We start from the raw sequence: 25,889 nt of genomic DNA, 5'->3' as shown, positions 1-25,889 counted from the left end.
TAATCAGTGATAAACAGAGAGCGAGCCAGATTGTGTAGGACACCTTGCGGATGTGTGAATTCTTTGTGGCTGAATGCCACTGCAAGCTAGCAAATTATGGCACTGCAATATGTGCTTCGCATTGAAAGGAGAAAAAAAGGTGTGTTTTAACCAAACACTGTGACCTTTTTCCATTCCTGAACTAAAAGTTTTGCTGCTTATGCCAAGAAAATAGAAGATAAAGTTCAAACGACGCGTCTCAAACTCATGTATCATTGCTGAAAGTTAAATGGATTTACTCTTCAACACCCCTACTACCTCCTAATGTGGACTTTTGTTGCTATTTTCAGACCGGACAGACACCACCCATTCCTCCTGTTCAGCAGAGCAGAACGGCCACATTTCAGTGAGGTGATAACTACCTTTTTCAACACATAACGGACTGACAATAACTGATAATGCCCATTTAATGGGTTGATGACAGCTGAAAAAGGTGCCTGACTCTAACCCCTACGTTTGTTGTGAGTGTCAGACTTTTAGTCTTCCACCTGAGTCCTTCTTTTGTCTCAGGTGACATCACTTGAAAGCAGTTCATCAGATTACACTCGGTTCCCTCCAGGAGCCAGAAAACATCCAAATACTTTTTTGTTTGCAGCCCAGAGGTTCGAACAGAGTTTGATGTGAATTACCCTTTAAATATTTAAAGGCCGTAATGAGCAATAATGTTTACGGTTTGGAGAGTGCTGAGAGAGGGCAAACAGATGAAACGAGACAACTACCCTAAGAGCAGTTCGAGGACGAGTTCCTCGCGGCAGCTGTAACTGGATAATGACAGTAACTTGTTTCCCAGCAGCGTGTGTGAACCCAATCTGTCACTTCCAAATCCGAGCTGTGTATTTGTGTGTGGGAGGCAGCCTAAACAGCACTACTCTGGATCCCCCAGACCCCTGTGCATACTGTAGCCCGGTGCAAGCAAAAAAGAAAAGAAAAAAAGCACCGGAGTAAGCCGAGCGCATTTTCTCATAATCGTTCAAAACTTCCAAAGCCAGCTAAACACCTACAGCACCTTCCTGCTTACGTATGTACACAGCCTGAGGTCGACATCTCGCCAGCAGCATCTCTCCAACGACTGCTCAAAACACCTCGCAGTGAGTTGCAGGCGATGCAATGTTTGTAGAAGTTTGCAAAAGCTGATCCCTGGGCATAGGCATGTATAAAGAGATTGAATATATATCTATTTTTTGGGAGTTTTTTTGCATCCTCAACATGAGCCTTTATGCACATTTGTGTGCTGTTCAGTATGCACCAACTAGATTTGGATGCTTTGTTTTGTCATTTCATCAGCAGCAAGGGGATCTTTTGTCATCATATCTTCTCGTTTCTTTCTGCTCACTCACTCGTAACACCTGATAAAAGTCGAAGGGCTGTTTGAACCTGCGATAACAGGGAAAAAATTAACACAAAGTAATAAGTAATAAAAGGAAAGACAAACGACTTCGAAAGCAGTTCCTTAAACAGCTCTTTGGCTCTCTGTAGATCACTGCTCGCTAGTTTTCCACCACTTAAACTCAATCCTCCCTGCGCCCTGTGTGCAGGCACTTCTAGTCTTACAAACCTCGGCTAAAGTGATTGCCTGAAGCTTAAGTTTGAACTGCAGAGAAGATAAATGCTATTGTTTTAGCCTTCAAGGTAGCCATTAGTCTGCGGGCGAGACTGCAAACAAAAGGGCAGGAAACAGACAAAGAAACACATACTTTGCCACAAGTGCACAAAAAAAACAAACAAAAAAAAACCAGGTGTGCCCTCATTGCATTTGTTCAAGGAGTTAATCTTATTGTAAACCCCAGAAGGAGGGGGGGGAGACAGTCACCAGGCTATATCACTCATCAAATCCACACCACATTTGCCTTCATTGTTTGGCTGAAGGTGTCGGGTTACGTCGCGCTGACTGTGCGTCCCTGCCTATGTGTTTTGGCTCCTGGGCTCTCTTTCCTTTTGTGGTTTTAAAACTGAGGCTTTTGACTGCCACTTTGGCCACTCTAATCATCCCTCACAGGAAGTTGTGCACGCTCAGGACTGTAGTCATCGGAGCCCACGCATAACTGAGCCGCCTGCTTTTGTGAGGTGATTGCGTTGCATTTAGAGGCTTGAAAGGACAGCTGCCACGGTGAATGGCATACAAAGGATGGGGAGAATTCTTCCTTCTTTTTTTTTTTGCTCCTTGTTTTGTGACCTCGGGTTAAGAAATATTCACACACACACACACAAAATGGAAAGAATAACATCCACACCTGGAGGAAGGGCGGGATCTAATATCTGAGCACGCTTCCTTGCCTTTCACGACCAGGTGCGTTCCAAGTCGCAAACAACACGGAGGAGGGAGTGGCGTGCAGTGATGGAAACAGGGCCAGGTGAAACTTGTCAAGTCACGGGCTCGAGTTGACGCCGCACTTCAATTACCGGGTGCATATTCATCCCCCAGCATGATGGGAGGGGGGTGGGAAATGGTGCATTGTGCCCCAAAATAATTCCCAAGCTGTCAGCAGAGCCAGGCAATGTTTTGCCTGCTGCGACTCACGACATTTCATTTTAGCTTCGAATCCTCGCATTCCAAGATGGGAGACAAGGTTATAGAGGAAGGAAGTGAACGAGAGAGAGTATTTATGAAGGGAAAACAAATAAGGGCCGGCCTGCTTAGAAATCTTGTTTTGTTAAAGCATCCAAATGCTGTGATTTTTTCTTTTTTGTATATATTTATGCTGTTGTTTGTGACTGCAGATACTATATGTAGGGGAATAAAGTGTTTACACTGTGAGCTAGGAGAGCACTAAAGCCCTTAAATGGGTCAACAATGCATAAGCAAGTAGCGTCACACTAACAAAGGAGAAGCAGACAGAGTGCAAATATTGGCAGCACACACACTTACACACAGGCAGTTTTCTCGTTCTGCACACACACACCTACAAACCATACCATTTTCCCAGCCACGTGAATGCGCTGAATGCGAATGCGTGCCGTTTGTCTTAAGTAGGGTGAGCTCCCGGCCTTCATAAAACATGTATGGTGCTAATGCTGACCGTTCTGCGAATTTCTCGCCAGGGAAACTGCTTTGATGGACTAAATGGACGAGCCTTTGTAAAGAAAAAAAAAAACGTCTGTTGGAAAATGCATTAAGTCATTCTCAGCGACTTCTGAGAGAAGCGCGGAAGGATTGTTCAGGGTAAGAAAAATAATGAGCATTCTTCCTCCCTGCGAAATAGAAAAAAGAGGAAGAAAAAAAATCATACATCTGCTTTGAGAGAGGATTTTTCTCTTTTTTTCTTTTCGCTGATACATATATGGCCAAGAGTTATTGTGTCCATGAGCACAGTTCCTATTTAAAAAAAGAAAAAGTGCAGCTGAATGGAAATAAGACGGGAGAAAATAATGAAATTCCTCAGCTACAGCAGCTCAGGAGGATATTGTCCCTCGAGGTGAATGGAGGTGTGCACATCCATGCATACAGCTGTATATAGAGGTACTTGTGATGCTTTCGTGTGTGTGTGTGTGTCAAAGTGTTTTGTATGCAGCCGTGTCGCTCTTTTCGGAGCGGTGTGTGTCGGTGTTGTGAAGCGCTCCAGCATCACCGATGTCAAAGGTGGCAGCGCGGGCCCGCGCGGAGATCTCCAACGCGAACTGTGCCACAGGCGGGCCGGACTGTCCCACCCTGTAGATCGTGTGTTAGCTTTTCATTTCAGTCCATCCTTCCCTCCCTCGCTTCGCTTTGCTCCCTCCCTCCTCCCTCGCTCTTCCACCATATGAGACACATTAATTGTGTCCTCAAAGAGAGAAGGCGAGAGAGAGAGAGCGGAAGGATAATCCCCCTTCTTCCATTGTTACACGCTTTCATCTATTTTTATGAGGCGAAGAGCAGGGGAGCGGAGGGCTGAGAGGGGAAGAGGGAAGTAAAAATAAGTTCTGGTGGGCCGAGGTAGTCTTGTTGCACCGCTGAGAGCATGATGCATCTCTACTTGGATTCGAGTGCATCTATGCACACACAGACATGCTCGCACTAACAGCAGTTAGAACTGATTTCCTCCACTTTCTTATCCTGCCGTCTTAAGCATTTGTTAACACTTCTTTAAATGCTTAATTGATAATTTATGATTATCTATAATGACTGATAATAAGTAATTATCGCAGTATCTATAGCTGGTATGGTAAGAGTTTAATAGACGATACAGTATAACGTAAGTGTAATGGTGTGATTCTGCACCAGTTAAGCCTCTTAAAATGACATAATGTGTTTGCTTTTATTACACATGGCCAAAGTTTCAAATAGTCAGGTGTCTCCACAAATAATGAGACAACAGCTCCATATTGAGGCTGCTGTAAATCCACTGGGTGGTGTCAGTCAGACAGCATATGGCTTGCAGAAGTCTTGAGCCACCCCCTCACGTCTTTATATTTTCCCTCCAAGGGAAAAATATTTCATTTTTTTCTTGCATTATTTTGTTTGTTAAGCCACTTAACACTGACCTATGAATCATTCAAGGATAAAAAAAAGTAACAGACAACTGAGCAAAGAGCCAGTTTTAAATTATATCTTTTAAATTGTGTCTTTAGGAACTTTGTTACTAACAGCATGTTTCTATTTCTTTAGTTGAATCTGTGAAAAATGACAAAGATAACACAGTTTGACAGAAATAAAACAGTATTTTTGCAACAAAAATGTGATTTCCAATGAGCTGTTAGCAGAAAAGTTCACCTTTCTCTTCGTGGCGTGCACTGTGTCCTTAAAATATTTGAGGAAACTGGACAAGTGGAGAACAAAAGAAGTGGCAGGTCTAAAACTAGCAGATGAAGGACCTGAGAGACGCATCTGCCTTTCTGTTCATCCAACTACTATCACTGTAGCCTCACTAGAAATGGTCTCTGTGGAAGGGTGGCTGTGAAGAAGCCATTATTGCCACAGTCCTGCCTGCTCTCGGTGTATGAAAATGATTAAGAAAAGGAAAAAGGGAAAGCATGTCAGATTGCAAAGCAACTAGCCTAAAAATCCACAGCAATAGGTTTGATAACGTGTTGTTACAATGGAGGCCAGGACAGAGTCTATACTCAACTGCAAAACACAGTGGTGGCTCTGTCCTGTTCTGTTGCTACATTAAAGTCAGTTTTGTTGGGGATCTTGTCAGAACCGTTAAAATACTGAACACAGAAATAACCACGAGATTTTGATCCATCGTGCAATTCCTTCTGGAAAGTAACAACGCAGTAAAAGAATCCCTAGATAGAAAAACACACAATGGAACTCAAACATTTGCGCAATATTATATAATGGTCATGTCACGGATAGAGCGCTGGCTGTGAGCGCAGGAGCGCCACTCACCTGCTGGGCTTTGTTTGACAGGCTGCACCAAGACTCAGTAAAAAGTAAATCCAGATTCTACACATAAAGCTATTCTAGTAGAGTCCAAGAATAGAAATGCAAAGGTGGAAATGCACATTGCAAGTCCCCTTTAAGGCCCAGGGTTTATTCCTGAACATTTCATCATTTCCACCGTCAAATGACGTTCACTCAGTTGTCACAATGAGAAAATGATGCTTGAGATTTACAATTATTTTGCTTATCAGCAATTTCCAGGCAATACTGACAAAGATGCATAGCTTTAGCATGGGAACGTTTCACAATGCATCTTAAGGTCATACCATCCATACACTCCACACAATACACTGAGGCCATCCTATCACAAAGAAGCACGCACTGATTATTATTAGTTGGTTTTTTTTTATTCAATGCCTGCAGCAAGCAAGCATTTGTTTCCCTGTTTTGACAGTTTTACAGCATTTAGCCGTGCATCTGACTCATCAAACCAGCCCGATTAAAGACAAACACGATGTCAAATTCCTAAATAATGCGACCTAATTGCTATCAATTAGCGGTAGCAGCAGATATTGCTGGCAAAGCTTCCTGACAAAATCCTTTTCCAGAAGGAATGCCAGTCCGCAGCCGTGCCTACTGGAGATGTGGAACAGCAAGCTGCTCTGTAAATAGACACACGTGGGTAAACTCGGACGAGGTAGCGAGACGAGAAGAACGAAAATATGGAAATGTATTTCTTTCTTTTTTTTCCGTATTGCTTTTCACTCCTTTAAATGTGAATGAGCGGCAGAGCTGCGGGTGGCCAAAAAAAGCACAGTGTGACATAAGGTCAAAGGTTAAGCTACTGGCAGGCTGGGTGCCACACATAAATAATGTGTAAGATAAACAGAGGAAGAGCTACAACATGCATGAGTCAGCTCGTGCACAAACACAGAGAGGGGGGAAATACACAATTTGCATTTTCTAGCTTAAAGGTCAAAAACAGTGTCACTGCTTATATTCAGGCTGAAACTATGTCTCTCACAGCATCACAGCCTCACACACACACACGGAGTCGCAATATCTTACAGCAATTCTGACAAACTTTCTCCAAAATGAGAGCTACATTTTACAGTTCATGTACCGGCTACAAGTAGGTTACATCCCATTCTGGACAGTTTAATTTGTTCCCTGTTCACCTTTTCTTTTTCTTTCTCTGGGCAAAGGTTTGCCTGGTTTTTTGCAATCAGTGCGGCATTCCTTGCATGCAAATGAAATTGAAAGTTTTCAGATGTGTGCAATGTTGAGCAAGAAAGCAAGGAAAAAAAACCTACAGGAGGGCTATTACGCTTGCATTTCTGTCTGCATCTCCTAACCTCAAGATTTGACGGAGCGGGGTGGCAAGGGGCGGTGTTTGCACACAAAATATGTTTGGCAAACACATGAATGAATGCATGAGGAGCCGCGGCTCGGCGTCGGCCTAAAGAACGTGCGAACACCTGAATCCTGTATGTTTGTGGGGTTTTTGGATGAATTCCCTGAAGTGAGAAAAGCAAAAATACATAAAAATAGGACCTTAATGCTTTGTCTTTCTCAGTATTCCTCTCAGATATTGCTTCAGGTGTGAAGCTGGCGTGCTGCAACACACGCACTCCTCTGACCTTATCCGAAAATGCGCAAATAAATAAATGAAAACTTGGCGAGTTAGGATTATTGTCATGCCTTACGGGCAATCCTCCTTCCTCGCTGTGGACCTCACGCTGGGAAAGACACGGCACCCACTGTGTCCCAGTGCTGCACACCTGATGTTCCAGAGTGCTCGCTCTGCACAACTTCTGCACCTCGGCGCAACCGTGCACGGAATCTTAACAGGATGCTTGGACGCGAGAGAAGAAAGTTAAAAAAAAGAAAAACAAGAAGAAGAGTTAGAGAGGAGGGTAAGATCAGGGCAGGAGGTGAGGAGGGAAACTGAGCAGAAGACGAGAGCGCCCTGAGACAAACGTGGTGGGGGTGGAAGGAGTGGAATGGAGAGTGGAGTGCAGGAAGCTTTTGGGTGGAGGTGGATGTCCGGGAGGTGTTTAATTGTCTTCGTTGAAGACCGCCCCATCCCAGTTTTAATCTCTCTGCTGCAAGACCCAACTCGCCCGCTTTATCAAGTATGTGCATCCGGATCGGAGGAGATGACGAAGAAATGCAACCGACTGCCAACTCTGAGGCGCGAGTATCCTTCCACATTCCTGGCAAAACAATATGGCTGCCTCTCTCAGTTGGGGGGGAGGGGGGGGGGGGTGTCTTATTGGAATCACTTGACTATGACACTTTAAAAACGCATTTGCCACGTTTTCTGTGTGTGTGTGTGTGTGTGTGTGTGTGTGCGTGCGTACACCATACATACAGAGTCGATCTAAAATGGCTCCACTTTTTTCTCTCTTAACCCAAATGGCCATTGTGGTTGTGTAATGCTTCTCTGTGTATCGGTGTTTGTAAGCCAGCTAGAATGGCTTTTGTAATCTCTGTCAGGAGTGGGTGTCAGTCTGCCCCTGGCTTCACAAAACACCACAGCAGCAATTCCATTATCCACACTCAGACAGCCACAGTGTGTGTGTGTGCGTTTAGGTGTGTGTGTGCACGACGTATGTTTTCAGTTTGTGGCAGGTTGCTTTGTAAGTTACATTGCAGGTAGTGATATTAGAACCATACCAACAAATCTTTTCTTTTTCACGTCTTACAACAAATCTCTCTTAATTACATCTTCTTCCACATTTTAATTGATTTAGAGCAGGGATGTCAAACATAAGGCTCAGGGGCCAAAATAGCCCGGCAAGGACTCCACATCGCCCCTATTGAATCCCTTTAGAAAACATGAGAGAAGGCAAAATATTTGTCCTTTTAATGCATTTTCATAGGTTTTACAACTTAATCGTTACTGCTAAAGACCTCCCACATGGCTGTTCAAACACTAAAGTTATAGATAAAAAAATTCAATGATTGAAAATTTCTGTTTTTTCACTACTGTAGAAATGTATATTTTGTACAATGGATACTCAGTAAAATCAATTAACTAACTACAACTTTCAGTTTTATAATTGTAGGACAGTCAGTTAGCTGTCGCTAACAGAACTTTTTCACCACTAAGACTGGTGCTGACAGGTTTCTTTCATCTACAACAATAGCACTTCTTAATCATGTAATAAAATGTCCTGTTGAGATTCCTTTTTTTATGTTAACATATCTCAGGGATTAAACATATAGTTAAACTTTTTCACACTGACAGAAGGAGGAGTGTCACTGGTTTGGCTCACTTGAGATCAAAGTGGTCTACATCTGGTCCACAATGTAAAATGAGTTTGACATCCCTGATTTAGTGGATTGGTTTGCCTCTGTTTGCCTTTCGCTGTCTCCTGTTTCCCTAAAGAAATTGCAGGCAGGTGAGTTTAATTTAATTTGTTCCCCCCAAAAACGTAAAAATGACATAATTACTTTGCACAATTAAATCTTTAAATCATCTCCCAACTAAATAATCCCATTATTTACCTTTGAGTTGAAATCACTGCTTCTGTCCACAGAAAACTAACCTCATGCTTTTCTTAAACTGCATTTTTTCCACGCTGTAAGCTGGGAGAAAAAAAAAACACTCCGATGTACATCATTAAATTTTCTTCAAATAAACCGTGAAGTCTCCATAATGACTTTAATTGTATAGCACGTTTCAAAACACAGAGTTACAATGTCCTTCACAGTTTGAATAAAAGCCACACCATTAAGCTACACATTCAAACACACACACACAGAGTCACACATTCATTCCAACATACACACTTTCATACGATTTAACAAACTGAGGGAATGATTAAGGGGAATCTAACCTAAAGAAATTAGTTCTCAGGAGCCATTTAAAACAAAGCACACACTCGGCTAACCTGATAGGCCGAGGAAGGCTTTTCCAAAGTTTGGGCGCTACAACCTTATAAACATGACAAGGCTGGAACAGTCAGGAGACCTTGATCAGATGATCTGAGTAACCGGCTGCCGCGACAAGCTGTCAGTAGCTGGATATATATAATGAGGGGTCTGCCCATGTGGCGCTTTATATGTTAATAACAGGATTTTAAAGTGGATTTCATTTGGAGCCAGTGAAGGGAAGCAAAAGTAGGTGTGTTATGTGACCTGCTGCATTCTGCATCAATTGGAGACGGACTATGAAGACTGTGACCTGCGATGATCAAAGCGGGGAGAAAATGAAAATATGAATTAAACAGTTCATCGAAGCCCAGTCGAGCTTAGTGAGACTCAACATTCAGATGTGGGTCAAAGATGATACCAGCAGATGATTTATGTAGCTCCGTGGATGCCAACGGAAGTAAATGAGAGAAAGTTTTGTTTCCGGCACTTTGCTTGAACCAATCCTTCATCGCAAACATAAATGAGCCTTCGCCCGCTCCTTCCTCGGGTTTCTCCAGTTGGTTTTTAAGAGCAGGTATTCCTCGAGCTTAATTCTGTCAGCGTGCTGCGGCACTGAAGTGAAGGCTGCACTGAAGGGGCTTCAAAGTCCAAATGTGCCTGTGTGAGGAGAAAGATGGGATAACGGATGTGACACTTGGGTATGATTTGAATACCTGCCTCCTCCACCTGAGCAGTGATCAATCATCTCTGTCTGTCAACCGCCACTCCCTGCCGGCGACTCCATAACCTCCATCCTTGGCGTTTTCCTTCTGTTTCTCTCTCTCTCTCTATTTTGTTGTCTGTTAATTTTTTTTCCTCGCTATCTCCTGGTCTATTTCCAACCTCCCATTCATTTCTAGGCTCCTGTGTGGCGTGTTACTCATGTACTCTGTCTTGCCACTCATGCCTCTTTTTATGTCCCCCCCCCCCAGTGTTTTTTTTTCTCACATCATCACACCAGGTTCTCTTGTTCTTTCTATCTCTCATGCTGTCCCCTTGCCTGAAGATATCACACACACTCTCAAAAAATAAAAGAAAATAAGGGGCGAGTGGTTAGGGACAGATGGAAATGAATGAGAGACACACGGCACGACTGGAGGCGCGCGCAGAATTTAAACCTTGCTGCAAAATGCACAAGCGCCCGAATAATTTATAGGCTTTTTAAAAGATGTAACAGATTATCATTCCCTTTCATTCCTTTGCTCACTTTAATTTTCGGATTAATGCTGTGGTGTTTTTACGCCGTGACCTTGGGGAATGCACAAGCGGGAGGCGGTGGGGTGAATATATTGTGTAACATGCTGATTGATAGCACGGCTCCCTTCCGCTGAGTGATTTTTTTTTATTTTTTTTTACACTACCAGTTACAGAAACACACACACACACAAATCTCGCCACCAAGTTGAGGGAAATCAGACCTAAGACCAGCGCTGCTGCCGCTCGACTCTTGAAATATGAATGGTTTTAATTAAACAAACTCGCTTTGCCATCTGGCCCTACAATTGGGCCTGCCTAATGAACAGCCTCACACACAAACACGCACACTATTAACCAGGCAAAGCGGCATTCCAACGGGTAAAGCTTTGGAAATGGAGAAACAACAACAATGAAGTGATCTAGTGAGGTGCTTCACAGAGCTGGAAAATGACTCAGTGGCTCATTGCGCCGAATGAAGGGTGGATGTGCGTGCGCGCACGCGTCTGTGTGTGTGTGTAAGACGACAAAGAGATGATTTTTGTCTAAAAGTGGGCATTTGAGCGTCTGTCTGTCCGGCGTTTGCTTTGTACTTGGTGATTTTGTTAGCAAAGGCTCAGATGGTGTTTGTTCTCGCTGACTACCTGATTGATAACCGCTGTGATGCGCCACTTGTCTGTCCTACTCTATTGAACCGACTAGCCAATGCTAAATGATGATGTTTGTAATCCAGCGGTGGTACCCCGAGATTTCTCAGCAGGACAGACAGGAGAAAGGTAGTGTTTGGTCTGTGTGTGTGTCTGTGTGTGTGTGCTGTGGGTGATTGTCTGCCAGCCAATGCAGAAAAGAAAACGTGGGAGGCATGCTAACATTAGCAGCCAGTAGGACGTGCTATCACTCTCTTAGAGGCTACAATAAATTTGCGGTGCTCCTCTGCCTCTGCATTCAGCACAGGCGTCAGCCTCTGTGAGATCTGCACTGTGATGCAGAGGTGAATAAAAAGTTGAGTCAACGATCTCCTGCAGGTACAAGTCAGGTTATACGTTAGTTATACTGCGCATATCACACAAGCATTGTATATTTCTTGAAAACAAAATTCAGGCAGAAAATACAAAGTCTATTAACACTGTCCTGTCCTCTACATTCTCAACGTTCCCAAATGGTCAGGTCAGATAGCTGCACCTCTCTGGGAAAGGTTTCTTCCTCTTAAAAGAGAGTTTTTCCTCCCCACTGTTGCCAAATGCTTGCTCATAGAGGGTCTTCGAATTGTTGGGGTTTCTTTATATTACTGTAGGTTCTTTACCGTGCAACATGAAGCACTTTGAGGCGACTGCTGTTGTGATTTGGTGCTATGTCCACATACAGTAGTATCAGCAGGCCTTGCTAAACCCAGCATAGCCACTGCCAGCTCAGTGTACATAACATGGTTTGAATGCAAAAGGTGAACCTTAAAAGTAAGAGGTTATAGATATATATTAGCAATTTTGTAAAGAAAAAATATATGTATATAATGTGATGTTGTGGATCAAATGCGATACATCCTTGGCAGCGTGACCTACAGCAACAAGCACATCACACTGCATAGCTGCACTGATCTACTGAAAAATGTTATTACATCTTCAGTGCCGGGAGCTGCTCGGATTCATGCAGAGCCTTTACAAAAAAAGAAAAAAAAAACACTTTGCACACCTCAGACACGTAACTCATCATGAAAGAGCAATGTGGAAGCATGTTATTTTGAAGTGCACTTGAACTAAAAATTGAAAAATCCTCTGCCCCCCTGGCGATGCGGCGATCAATAATAGAGCACGAGTCTTTGACCCGCCGATAACGGCGTACATCTGGAAGGGCTGTTCGACATCCATAACGGCCTAATCGGCTGTTTGACTCCAAATGTTTATGAATATCTGATGAGCGCCGGGGTAAGCTTATGAATAAGTGAGGATGCGAGGGTGCGAGGAGGAGTGGGGGTCCAACTGAGCATCAAAAAAAGACCAAGACTTCATTGAGACGTACCGAGTGGCGTCTCTGAGCGATACGGAGGCCCAAGTATAATGGCAGCAAAATTGAATTATTTTGCGTCCTGAGCAGGTAACTCGCAAGTATGAAATTTCAGTTTTGTTCAGCGGCGTTGGGAGAGGTGCAGCAAAACTTCCTATCGCTTCCTGGCACAGACTTTTTGGATGTCTCTCAGGCTGATCAAGCAGTGTGTGTTTGAGGTCAACAATGTGTTCATATTCCCACGATGAACTCCCTGTTCTGAGTCAGTGTGGGAAGAATCTGTCTTGGATGGAGAGGTTGATTGTTTTTTGTTTTGCTTTTTTTATTTTAAATGTTTTTCTTTTAACGCTCCCCACGGAAAGAAGGAACCCAACAGAAAATAATAAAGTTTGCAACATGACCTTGATGAAGGAGATGAGGAAAAGAAAACACGGTCCCTCAGCACATCTGTGCAGGGTGGAAAGAAAGGAAGGACGGGGAAAAGGAGGCAGGGTGAACACACAATGTGAGTGTGTGTGTGTGTGTGTGGTGGGGGCTACTTGCATGCATGCATTCATGAATGTGAGCAGCTGCGGTGGAGGCCGATTGTTCGTGCGAACATTGATCGACAACGAGTAACCGAGAGCTGGAAAATGCTCCGAATCGAAAAAAGCAGACATTCGCTTTTGTCTGCATTTCACCCTAACACAAAGAGACGGCAATCAAACATGATGGATCGATAACAAGGGGGGAAAAAATACAACAACTCTCAAATCCTCAGTTTCTAAAGTTGTCAAACAGATACTAATGCTTCCAGGGGCAAGGTTGAGATTTGGGCCTACTATAGGACATAGCCGTTGCATTACGCACATAAATGTCTGCAGTTACATAGTTACATGCCGCTAATGATGCCCTTGTCGGCAACAAGCGCCACAGCAAGCCATCTGCTGACTTTTGTTTTCCTTCTTCCTCGTAATGCCCTCATTTTCTAAAAAAAAAAATGGAAAAAAAATGCATGTTTGGGGGGTGGGGTGGTGGGGGTTAACACTGAGTAAATGCGGTGCTGATGCTTTCTGTGCGAGCTCCTGCCACAACACGAGAAGGGATGCTAAAGACCGCAGAGGCTGAAGCAGTTTGCCAATATTTAGCCTAACCTTAGATGATTGCATTTACTTTACACTTAGGTATTTAGCTGATGCCCTCATTCAGAGCGACCTGCCATAAGTGAGCAAGCAGGGACTCGGCGGTGTCCTCAAGGACGCTTTAACTGGAAGCACAGAGATGCTTTTTTTTTTTTCCTCCCTCTCTCTCGCTCTCTCTCTCTGGGACTGAATTACAGGACCTAGACCAATTATAGTCTCTCAGACCACAAGGCCACCCCGCTGCCTACCAGATTATATCAGCTCATAGCCTCGGAGTACAAACTGTGTAAGAACTCCAATTTGTATAACTGTGCTGCAAAAGAAATGTGAGATGTAGAGGCTGATTTTTTAAACAATATCAAGCCAGCGTTCACAAGCGCTCCCTTTTCTTCCAATCACACATGTGCTGTTGCCTTGCCTTTCTCACACACGCACACACACCAGTTCAGCCGATCTCACTAAAGATAGCAGCAACAGCGGAGAGTGTTGTTTCTCTTAGATGGAGACTGATTCATGAATTGACCTTGACTCTGTTCTCCAGCAAATCTCCTCTGAAGCGTCAGTATGCTTTTCACCAAGCTGAGGAATTAGCGAAAACATGCACATTGAGCTAAGAAGTGAAACTGGTGGGCATATTTGGACCAGTATGAGAGCTCCTTCGGTATCAAACGCTCCATCTTTGGTTTAATGCATTTCCCTATTTGTGCCGTATTTATTCTAAAAGTGGTTTTACTCGACAGGCTCCTTAACCGGATCGCTATCGACTCACCCCCCTTCCTGTAACAGAAACCAAAATGAAACGATCCTTTTAATTTAAAGACTTATTTGGTAATTTAATGGGCACTCGTTGTCGGAAAATTGAGATTTTTAATATCCACGAGGTAGCCTTATCAGCTCACATGCTCACATCAAAGTGTTTCAAATCCCCTTCAATCTGTGTCGGGGCCGAAATTTGAAAAAGCTCACTGTGGACACTCCGGTATAACGGCCTGTTTGATGTGCCCATCTGTCTGATTTGACTAACTTTCTGTTGCTTGTCTCGAGTCAGTGCAAACACCATAACTAGACATCGGCCCTTGAGGTAGAACCAGGTGTTTGTCCAGGCTCCACCTTGTGGATGTAATGGTGCTTGTGTTGACCGCACTGATTTAAAATAAGGTAAGGGCATCATCCGCCTAACAGCTCCATTGTAAAAAAGAGAGGATGTGAATCTTTAAGCCATTTGAATATCCTTATCCTAAGCTGCAGTGGGGAAGCCTCTGCACTTAGGCTTAGCACTCTCAAGACAGCTACTCCTTGTTAAGCATCGCCTCAGACTCCTAGACTATGAATGGGACCATTACCCTCATCTCTCACTGCACACCCAGACACACACACACACACACACACACACACACACACACACACACACACACACACACACACACACACACACACATATATTTTGGCTTTGGTAGGAAACTAGTTCAGGCTAGCTGTGAGGAGAAGGTTCTGCAAGAGAAGAAGCTTTTACAAAGGATTTTTTTTTTCACTCTGCCACCGCTCCCGTCCACTCTCTCTAGGCTGGAGTCTTTATGCATTACAACACACGGATCATCGGTTCGATCCCTTAATTGAAGCAAAATGAACTCCTTGGTGAGGGCCTCGAGGCCAAACACAAATTACAAATCAGTGCAGCAGCTGCCTGTACAGCTTCTAAACAATTCAGAGTATTAGCCCCCTCCCCGTTACACCTCTTTTACTTTATCTCAAAGAATGCAAGGCGAGCTAGAGAGCGAGATCTTTCTGAACACCTATCCTCCCCTGCAGCTGAGATCTAGCCTGCAAACGGAATTCAGCGGGATTTGTAAAACGGTGCAACAAAGCAACAAACTAGAAGGATAAAGACGGCCCTGAAAGGTGGTTGATCTAAAAGAATTCGTCTGCTACATATTCCCTCTTGTAGCCCCTTTGATCAAATAAGCCTTCTGTTTCTGAAACAGAGACCTCGGTTTTATAATAAATCCCGGACCTCGTTGTTCATACAATGTACACTGAATGAGCTTTAGGCTTCAGCAAAAAATAGTTGCATCACAAGCGCCACACCACATCCATACCCTTGGCACAGAGAAATGTCGAACTGACAACAGAAGCATTTTAGCACAAAAAAAGAAGGAAAGAAAGAAAAAGGGACGCTCGTGTGTTTCTGCACTTTGCTTGTGATGCTTTCTACAGCGTCCCGCTTGGATTTCTCTAGCCAGTTATGTGCATGTGTTGTTCCTGTGTCTTAACGGTTTCTACATCTCCTTTCAGTGTTTGCCCCTACCATTTTCCATGTGCTCTGCCTCACCGACACTGCCATCCGGCGTTGTCCTCTCGTAGCTGTCCTCGGGAAGGGGAAGGGCGCCCAGCCGGGGGCCCGACGAACTCTTGCTGCTCGGTGTCTCCGACTCATCCAGGCCGCTGTCGTAGCAGCTCTGCAGCGATCCCTGCTGGTGAGGATCCTGGGGCTGGCTCACCACCGAGAAGGTCACTCGGCGAAACGGCTACAAGAGAAACCAAACGGCCGAGGGTCACTATTAAAGGGACTTCTTTACTTTTTTTTTTTTTCAACTTTTATTATTGGATGTCAGCTTGGGAGCGGGATCCTTTGGAAATAGAAGGGATTCAAGTCAGGATGGCAGGGACATAGGTTAGGAAAACAAGGGAGGCTAGGATACGTAGACTCAGTGAAGGCCATGGCTAAGGGTATTAGCAGCTACCTTAGCAACCAAACTAGCTCTAATGCCACCCTCAAAAATAAAACTATGATCTCTTCTATCAGAGTAGCCAAGAAAGAACTACTTTGCCTTTCTCTAACCCTGAAAACTTTCAAAAGGACACAGAAGAAGCTGCACAAAGGAGTCTTTCACAAGCACGCTTAGAACTCAAGGGACCAAGGAGACATGGTAGCTAGCTAGATTTGTGTGTTAAATACAGCTAAAATGGGAAGAGGGAGTGGGAGTGGGGGAATGGTGGTGCATCAGCCTCATTCACTTGTTTACTTTCCCACTAAAACGAGGACAAGGTGAACAAGCTTTCAGCTCTCCGGGAGGTCTGATTCGCTGCCAGAGAGCGAAGGCGCAAAAGGCAAAAGACGGGCGCACACAAATAGGCACACCCACTTGACAGCATGCGACTAAGTGCGCACGTACAAAAGGCTTTTCTTGATGAGCTGTGGGTTCACGCTGTCAATATGCGTAGCCCGCTCTAACACATTATTGAACAGTGTCTTGTGTTAAGCAGTAACAGAGCATGTCATTAAAGCCGAGGCCTCTTTCTCACTGTATCAGCCTGATTTTCTTTTTCCACTCTCCGTGTCTCCTAATCCCCTGCCTTAGCGTTGTACAAAGGTAAATGGCAGAGAGGAGAAATGAAAGAAAGAATGAGCGCAGGGCGAAGAACCAAACACCAGGCTTGGTCATTACCAGAATAAATGGCATTACAAATGGCTAATGCCGTTAATTAATTACATGCAAACACTGTCGGAGCTCGCCTCTGGTGCAGCACATCTTCTCTCTTGCACCTCACTGGACCTCATCACCTTCTCATGTTCTCCATCTCTTCCGATTTTACCCCACGTCCCACGCACACACCTCTACACACAGACACATACTCCTCCTTCTGCTCTCCTTGTTTCCTTGTTTCATCATAAGAATATTACACAGGGACAGAGGCCCATTACTCAAAAATGTTCTCTTCTTAAAGCATTCTCCCTCCATTCGTTCCCCATTCGTGTCACCTGATGAAGTACAATCTATTATCAGCCACGGTTGCCTGCACTTTGAAATTTGCACATCATGCGTAACTCATCTAACACTGTCGCTCAGTCTCAGATGCAGATGTGAAAGCATCGCGTCAAACTCCTTCTGTCAACAGATATTTACACGTGGCAGAGATCCATTAACTCAAAAACAAAGTGTTGAAAGGCCAGCTTAAAGGGACAGCTCACTGCAAAGTCAAACATTTTGATCCCAATTGCCTAGTTTTGAAGAAATCAGCTCTAAAAATGTTTCCCTTCTGTTGAGTAGACGCCAATAGCCTTGCGGTCCACAAAAGACAAAAATAAATAAATAGATAAAAATGCTTTAAAAAAAATATACTCAGCACAAATGTCTATTGTCAGGACCAAATTACCCAAAAAAGAAAAGAAAACACACTTGATTTTGCCGAAAATACCAACTGTATCTCACCCCCCAAAAAAGCATCTAGCTTGGTGATATGAGGACGAGCTTGGCTGTGATGTTGGCCAGCTACTTGGTTCTTTTGACTGGTGCATCTAGACGTTAAGTGACATTGCTCCTGAGTTCGGACATCCGAATTCCGATGTATCTGGAGCGTGGCATGAAACATGGACATAGCAAAGGCCATCAGAGGACGATAGCAGTGGTTACATAAACGATAAGATAAGATAAACCTTTATTAGTCTCACACGTGGGAAAAGATTACTGGTCTATTGGAAAATGGCTTTCTAAAATGACCTTTGTACACTCTTTCCTGCTCATGGGCTCAGTCACTCATTTTTAGGTGATATTAGAATAAAAATGAAGTATATTTTGTAAGTTATTCAATAGAACTCGTTAGCGACTCAGACTGTGGATTTACAGTCAGACCCACCATCTCTCGACGCATCTATTGTTTGACAAAGCTCATCTTGAGGAATCTGAGGGAGACTTCAAAAGAACAACTAGCAATGTCACGGTAACTACGTCCATTTTTTTATACTGTCTTTCACTTAGAAACAATTTGCTTTGAAACAAACTCGTAGTCCATTTCGGACATTCCAGGCTTCTGTTATCTAGGTACCGTACTCTTGGATGTACTACCAGTTCATGTCTCAGTCAGTGGTATCCTATCTTCTCATGGTAGTCGCTTCAGTCTCGTGCATATAAGTTGAGAAAAGTCTATCTCGGGTCCCATCCGCCAACAGTCACCAAAGGTTATTTGGCTCAAAGTCAGTTAAGTTGCCAAAAGTTTCTGGTCACCACATCACTTAAGATCAAATATAATTACTTACACTTCATTTATCAGATTTTCTTTCCTTTTTTTTCTTAAGTAACCAGGCCATGATTCTATGACAAGAAACACTTATGCTGAGTTTTTGTAAAATCTACTGTTTTGGGCTCCAACACAGTGAGTGCAATTCACTTCTATTATATTCAAGAGATGTCCAGCATGTCTACAGATAATTTCTTGCAAATTGAGACCGAAACAGCGCAGCACTACAGGTCACGGTCAAAAGCTGTAAACCTGATTTTGAGGTGAACAGTCATGTTTTTTTTTAAGTGGACCTCTCCATCATTTAAACTCTTAAACTTAGTTTAAGAAAGTTCTGCCAGGCACACAGTGTGGCGTATTCTCTTTCTGATAATGAAAATTTCCCACAAGCCACTGGGAAAAAAGAGCTTTTTTTTTTTGCTGAACGGGTGTGTGTATGTGGGCAAATTTACATATATTTATATATTTCTGCCTGGTTGTCTTTCTATGGCTGGCTGGCTAACACAGCAATCTTGGCAATAAATCATGTTTCCATGTAATTACAATCAACACTCAACAAATGAATTGGTATAAATATTCATGCAAATTTCACTTGGATAGTCAAACATTTGTTGCATAATTAAAACCGGAGCCCAGAAGGAGAACTGCTCTCTATAAGTGTAATAACACTTGAAGAGATGTTAAGATATTAAACCCTGTTTTCTTTTTGGTTTGTTTGTTTGGTTTTATTCTATTTCTTCAAAACACTTGTTTAGTGAGAGGTGTGTGTTAACAAGTCCATTTGAGCTAAAAAAAAAAAAAGCACTTTGTCTGGATCAGATTTAGAGCAGTGCCATAGTCCTTGGGAAACACGGTTTTCTAATGATACAAATTAAATGACTGCTGCCTAATGAATAGCAGGCGAGATCGCGGCAAAGAAAAGAAACACTCCAGCCGGTGCACGCCGAGGAAAAATTGAGTTTGTGGGGTGGGGTGGAAAGAAACTGACTGGAAGGGAGAAAAGAAGGAAAAAAAAAGAAAGGAAAATGAACAAATGCATGTTATTCACCTGAATTTCCCCCCTTATTTTCACTGGAGGGAACGCAAGATAGAAAAGAAAAAAAAAACCTAATTTGTTTGCAGACCAGAAATGGAGTTCATGCAGAGATCGCCGGAGGCTTTGGATTAGAATCTGCAGCAACCGCCGCTGTCTGCACAGCAACCTTCGCTCCCTTCATTCTGTGTCTTTTAAATAAATGAATTTTTTTTTTCTTAAAGTGATTCTTTCTCTGTGGTTCCCTTTTTTTTTCTCAACTTCTTTTTGTGTGCCTACATCTAGGTGCGTGCTTCGCTAGTTGCCAGCACAGGAAAATAAATAAATAAATAATTGTCCAGCATGCTGTGTGAAATAACATATGGCTTTCTGGTTGTCACGACCAATTTTTCTCTCTCTCTCTCATTCACAGGGAAGACCGTTTTGGGACTCGACACATGTCCAAACCGCAGGGAAAATTTAACAATTATCTCCTTTGCATACGGACACACACGCGCGCACACACATGCATGCATGCATACACACAGGACTTGGGTTGACAAATGGGATTTTGCTCGAAGATAATGTAATGCATGAGCACGGGCAAGTGAGATTTCACACGGAGAAATAAAAAGTGAGTGAAGCTGCCCTCCTCACTGTCTATCCATGCTGTCATATGGCACAGAGTTGACCTCCTCTCACTAGATATTGGCCATTTTCAGACCTGGAGTGTTTGTTAAGCCTGACTTACTGCATCCCCTTTGATGCTGGTCCCTCTACCTCCTACCCTGACCTCCTGCCCTTCTGCTCCACTCAGCTGCCAGTCATTTTAGCAGTGACTGAGCCAGAGACACTGCCACACATGTACACACACATACACGCTCGTAATGAAAATGGCATTTTAAAGGACAGCCATAGGATTAAAATAAAAAAAAACTTAAGCTGTGATTAAGCCACTTCACTTTATTGACTGTCCAATATATGATGGATATTTTGGGGACATTTGAAGACGATTCAATTCAGTTTTTTTATTTAGCACCACATCATAACAACGGTTGCCTCAAGGCGCTTCATATTCAAGGGTAAAGACTCTACAATAATAAAGAGAAAACCCCAAGAATTAAACGACCCCCCTGTGAGCAAGCACTTAGCGACAGTGGGAAGGAAAAAAATCCCTTTTAACAGGAAGAAACTTCCAGCTCAGATAGGGGCAGCCATCTGCTGTGACCCGCTGGGGATGAGGGGAGGATTGTACAAAAAGCCATTGTTTTATATGTGAGAAAGTACGCTGTAAAAACCCCATGCTGCTACCTGTCAGAGAGTAGCCAACCTTTTAATATATGGGTTTCATTACAAGTTAACGCTCCTTTGCTCTATTTTTGCCAGATGCCAGGAAGTCTTATAGGGTCCTGACAGCAGAGGGCCTTTAAGGGGTGTGCCTGCAATCTAAATCCAGCTGTGACAGCAACGGATGATTGAGCAAATCCGTCATCCCTCAAAAAAAATGAACAGTGCAAACAAGCCACAGGTTTACTGGGACCTCTGGCTGAAGTTCGGCCCGGGCTATTTCCTGGATGCTAAAGGGAAAACAGATGGGCAGCCTGCGCTCAAACAAACCTAAAGCCAATAAAAACAGACCCGTGCCACTAGTGTCAATAATGTGTGACCTCTTGGATTTGATTTTCATTTCCTCTTCCCCCCCAAAAAACAAAATGCTGAGCCGCTGTCAGCCGCACTTTGTGTGAGTCTTACTTCTTCTTTTATCTCTCAGAAAACCTTGAACGATAACCCACTGCTTAAAGTGGAGAGCTCTGCCTTTTCATGAAACCTCAGACCAACAACCCTGGTTGAAAATAGCTGATAAGATCAGTCTAGGTTATACAAGGACTTTAACGTCAATACGGTCAAAGGGCTCTTTATTATAAGAAGTCCACTTACCTTCTTTGTTTAACTTGGCAAAACTGACTCATTAATGCCAATGTGACACTGCATGCACTAAATGTGTGTGTTCGGTGTTAAAATTCTTCATATAGGAAGACTTGGCTTTATAATGGAGCCCCTGAATGAAGAAAAGGATGGAAGAACGATGGAAGTGAGTCTAGCTGAAATGCACAGTGTGTATGTGTGTGTGTGTGTGTGTGTGTGTGTGTATGTGTGTGTGTAATTTCAGCTGTAAATACCCTTGGCAGATGGCAGTGACCCGCTACCGTGAACCACAGGAAGCAATTGTGGCTGGGTTGGACGTGGGGCGAGGGGAGCAAACATAAACTGCAGGACCAGTGTCTTTTTGCAGTCAACCAAGAGAAAGGATCCAGAGGAGGAAGTTTGAGTAAGGGAGATGGAAGGAAAGATACAGACCCTGCTTAAAAAAAGAAAGGAGAAAAAGAGGCCAGGATAGAGTAAAGAGAAAGGAATGACACACGAGAACATTCGCGATTGCCAAAAGTGCCAATCGGTAATTAAGAACCCATGTTTCATATTTAATGGCAGCCAGACAGTGACCTGTGATACGCCACCTGAGACACAAAGAAAGTGCCAAATAGCCAGGGTACACCAAACAACATACTTACAGAGATCCAAAATTGGCTTAACCCAATTGCGCCTGCTCGCTTTGCAAAGATCAAATGCACGCGGTGTGATTCGAGTACCGCAAATTCCAGAGATCATGAGATGCACTGATGTTGAAGCGTTAAACGAGACAAATGTCCTCAAGGTGAACTGACTGGAAATCAATCGGAATCTGATCAAGAGGGGTTCAGGTTCTATTTGGGTGCAGCTCAGTTGTACTCAGGTACCACGTTACAGAGGAGAATGCTGATGCGTTGCAGCCTCAGCAGTTAAAAGCAAGCGGCGTTAGGCTGAAAGTGGAGGGTCTCTCCGGCCCGTTAGGTCCCCCCTGTGATTGGCCGGTGGGGGGCGGAGGTTTAAAATGATTCGGTTAGGGCTGAGTAAGTTGTGGGAATTTTCACAGAGCAGTTGGCTGCAACTTTTTTTTCTTTTAGGGCAACCACCCGCAGAGTCGAAGGTATCAGGTTCTAGCCTGACTGATAGCTTTGGCCCTGTCAAGCTCCAGCGCTCCTCTTCCCGTTCCTCGTCTTCTTCAGAATTCACTAGTCCATGCACATTCCACCCAGGTCACTCTTTCCCATTAAAAAAGAAAGAAAAAGAGAGACAGGAGGAGGAAGAAAAAAAACTGGGGTACCGTTTCCAAAGAACACCCGAGACTCCAGGAGAAACCAAAGAAAAACAAAGACGAGATAAAAGAGGCTTCTGCGAGTTGAGGGTTTTATTTTTTGCAACGTTATCTTCAGAGTCAACAAAGATGCAAAGAGTGTTGTTGTTTTTCCTCCTCTTCTTCTTTTTCTATTCTGCTGAGTTCAGGAAAAGTTTTTTTTTCTTTTATTTTAACTTTCTTTTCAAGCTTACAAGGGCATCCAGCTTCCACCTTCTAGCCCTAACTGTGCACACAATCTCTTTTTCATAACTACGTGAGTGAGCTGTGGGGTCCTTTAATAAGCATGGGCGCAAAGCTTGATAATAACATTTTTAAACACCTTTTAAAAAAAGTTTTATTACATGAGGTGCAGATATTACGGGCAACATGGCGCACGGTCTCGTTAAGCGTAGATGATGCCATTAGCACTCTCCCGTCGATCTTTGGAATCGTGAGGGTGGTTTTTACTCTTCTGTTTTACCAGCCGGTCGCTTTTATGGTCTGACAGAACGCCGATCAATTGACTGTCCTCCGGTGCTCATCTACCGCCGTTCTCTTGAGTCTCACTGACCCTTTATTGCCCTCAATTTTGGCATAACGAAGAGTTGTATAAACATATGCGGTCCAGCAAGACAAAAAAAACCATTCAAGGAAATTCAAAAAGACAGCGGGGAACCCGAAACACGAACTCTCCGATGCCTCTTACTGTTGTATGGTTGGGGTTGTGCCATATAAAGTTGTTGCTAGGCACAGGAAACTCTGCGGGGATCAATTCTCAGAGCTTGTGCTTTGGGAACCACTTTGGATTGAGAAAGAAAAGAAAAAAAAATGAGGAAGTGGGCATTGAAGTTGGGAAAAAAAGATGCAAACGTTGGAAAGAGTTTGAAAAGAAGCGTAGGGAATAAAGAAAGGTTAAAGAATTGAAATGAAAAAAAAAAAGATATAAAAACTGGTGATCCTTCCATCCCGAGATCCATTTCCTTTCTTCGTCCACTTTAGTCTTTTCTTTCCTCAGTGGGGTTGGAATGCCTTTGGAAGAGTGCCACTGCTAGCGCTTTGCTATTAGCATGCACCCCATGCACAAAGCCAGAGAGACGGGCCCGGAGGAAGCAAAAAAAAGACAGGAAAAAGATCACACGTGGTTACTTTCTTAAAGTCTGGGCTAAACTTTTAATTGCTCTTCAAGTGGCGGATTAGGCCACTGGTGTAACAGAGATACTATTCTGGTGGGATGGGTTTGAACATCTTCAGAAGCTTAGTCCAACCCCTGACCTGTTCTGAATGCCAAAGAGAAAGTCCTTTTTTTTGGTTTATGGGGTGTTGGAGCAAAATGAATTGTTGTTGGTGGGGACAGTAGAGAAGGGGGGGAGGGTTGGGGTAGATTTGACTGGCAGTGGATTAGCTTTGGGCTGACAAATAACATCCTTTGTAGGATTCAGCTGCTTTTTGGATGCTGAACTCCAAGAACACTATGAAGACGAGCCCAGTGTCATGTAGCAGACCGCATGAGGCAAAAAAAAAGGACATTCAAAGGCATAAATGAAAGCTTCGTAATTCACAAAGGGACGCTTGTCAGTGTCGATGTACTTCCATGTATAGGGTGGTAATTTTTTCCCCCCTTTTTTTGCAGGTTTCAACACCAACATCCGCTACCGTCAACTACGAATTATGTTGCATCCTCTCATTAGGAATGGATGGGATCTTCTCCTGTGTCGTCGTGTTATAGCTGCTGCTGCTGACACAAGTGCTGGCAGACATGGGGAACGAGTGTCAACCAAACCCTGACCCTGGTGTTGCTTACATAGAGTCTGCCTGCAAATCCTGAGATCGCATTTCCTGTATTTTTTACCCCCTCCTTTTCTACTTCAGTGCTCGGTTTATGCGATGACAGCTGAATGGCGTGCCATTCACTGAGTGTGTGCGCGTATCGAGTTGAAATCACTCCCTGCACATTCAGGTGTGTGCGAGTGTCCCTCTCCTCTGTCTGAGTGTCAGCATTCATGTGTATGTGTCATGTCTTTGGCATCTTCATGTCATTTCTCATGTCACCCCCCTCAGCTAAGGTTCTCAGCTCTGGCATTTGGGGGGGTGGGGGGGGGGGGTATCTAGGTGTCGCATGTGGGGATCCATCACAGGCACTGGCAGCGCTGCGTCTGACCAACGGCCTACTCCTGTCAGTTTGTGACAAGCCTGGGGCTGGCGCTAACATTAGCTCGTTGTGACACAGGTCTGGGTGTCAGCAGAAAGCATGACATGGCATCAACAAAGCCCGGAGTCGGCGCAAAGCGGCCAAATGCCTGGAGCCGAGCATTCGCCGCTGAGGATATGAGAGGCGGCAGCTCGCTTGTGTCGCTACCTGTCCCGCACATGCACAGATGGAAGATGTAAAAAGCCTTCAAATGCCATATCTAAAGAAAACGAACGCCACCGCAGAGAGAGGGAGAGGGAAGGAAAAATAAAAAAGGAGCGATATGATCAAAAGGGATAGACAGACTTCGGATAGGGAGGGACAAAGAACGAAAAAGACAGAGATAAGGAGGAGAGAAAGAGACACTGTAGAGCCTTTAATAAGGCTGATAAATGATTCTTTATTTACCATCCTGAGTCACTGATGACAGATAACCTGCATTTAGGGGATCAGGGCTGCCATCCAAACAGGCAAAAAGAGAGAGAAGAGAGATAGATTGAGGGAGGTTAGAGAGCATATCCAGCTTATCCACTAATGAGGCGTTCTATTTGAGTATGATCATGGGGGCATGTATCATTCATGTGGGATAAGTAGCGTGCGTCTCCTTGCGTGTCTGCAGCTCTTGTCTGTTGTCTGCGCCCTCTTGTCATCTTTTAGAAACACCCACACGTCCCACACTTCAATGAAACAGTACCACCAGGTGGCGTGTCTTTGCCTCAATCAAATGAATTCCAACTGTATGTCCTGATCACAATGCACACACACACAGACACACACAGACACACAGAGGCTTCCCTTACAGGTCCCATCCACCACCTGTTCCTGACAACAGAAGCATGGGATGATTACGATCCAAACAATTATGAAAACAATTACTACAA

General features: G+C 43.9%; 1 protein-coding gene across 8 annotated transcripts in view; it reads right to left on the bottom strand.

The window, feature by feature from the left end:
- pcdh7b (protocadherin 7b) overlaps positions 1-25,889 on the bottom strand; it is a 120,891-nt gene that overhangs the window by 49,494 nt on the left and 45,508 nt on the right. For 3 of the 8 annotated variants that reach the window (XM_085266822.1, XM_085266818.1, XM_085266819.1), the window contains one exon: positions 15,884-16,103. The exons of 2 other annotated variants lie outside the window; for them this stretch is intronic. In XM_085266822.1, coding sequence (XP_085122948.1) covers positions 15,884-16,103 — 220 coding nt within the window. Of the gene's footprint in view, positions 1-6,520; positions 9,881-15,883; positions 16,104-25,889 lie in introns of those variants that run through there. 3 more of the 8 variants (XM_085266820.1, XM_085266824.1, XM_085266825.1) reach the window with 2 other exon arrangements.

The sequence above is a fragment of the Mchenga conophoros genome, linkage group LG3 (assembly GCF_057382185.1).
Source record: "Mchenga conophoros isolate Kocher_MC1m ecotype Shallow Benthic linkage group LG3, M_conophoros_male_GT1.1, whole genome shotgun sequence".
NCBI lineage: Eukaryota > Metazoa > Chordata > Actinopteri > Cichliformes > Cichlidae > Mchenga > Mchenga conophoros.
The sequence above is the reverse complement of the archived record's forward strand: the minus strand, read 5'-3'. Positions and strand labels throughout refer to the sequence as shown.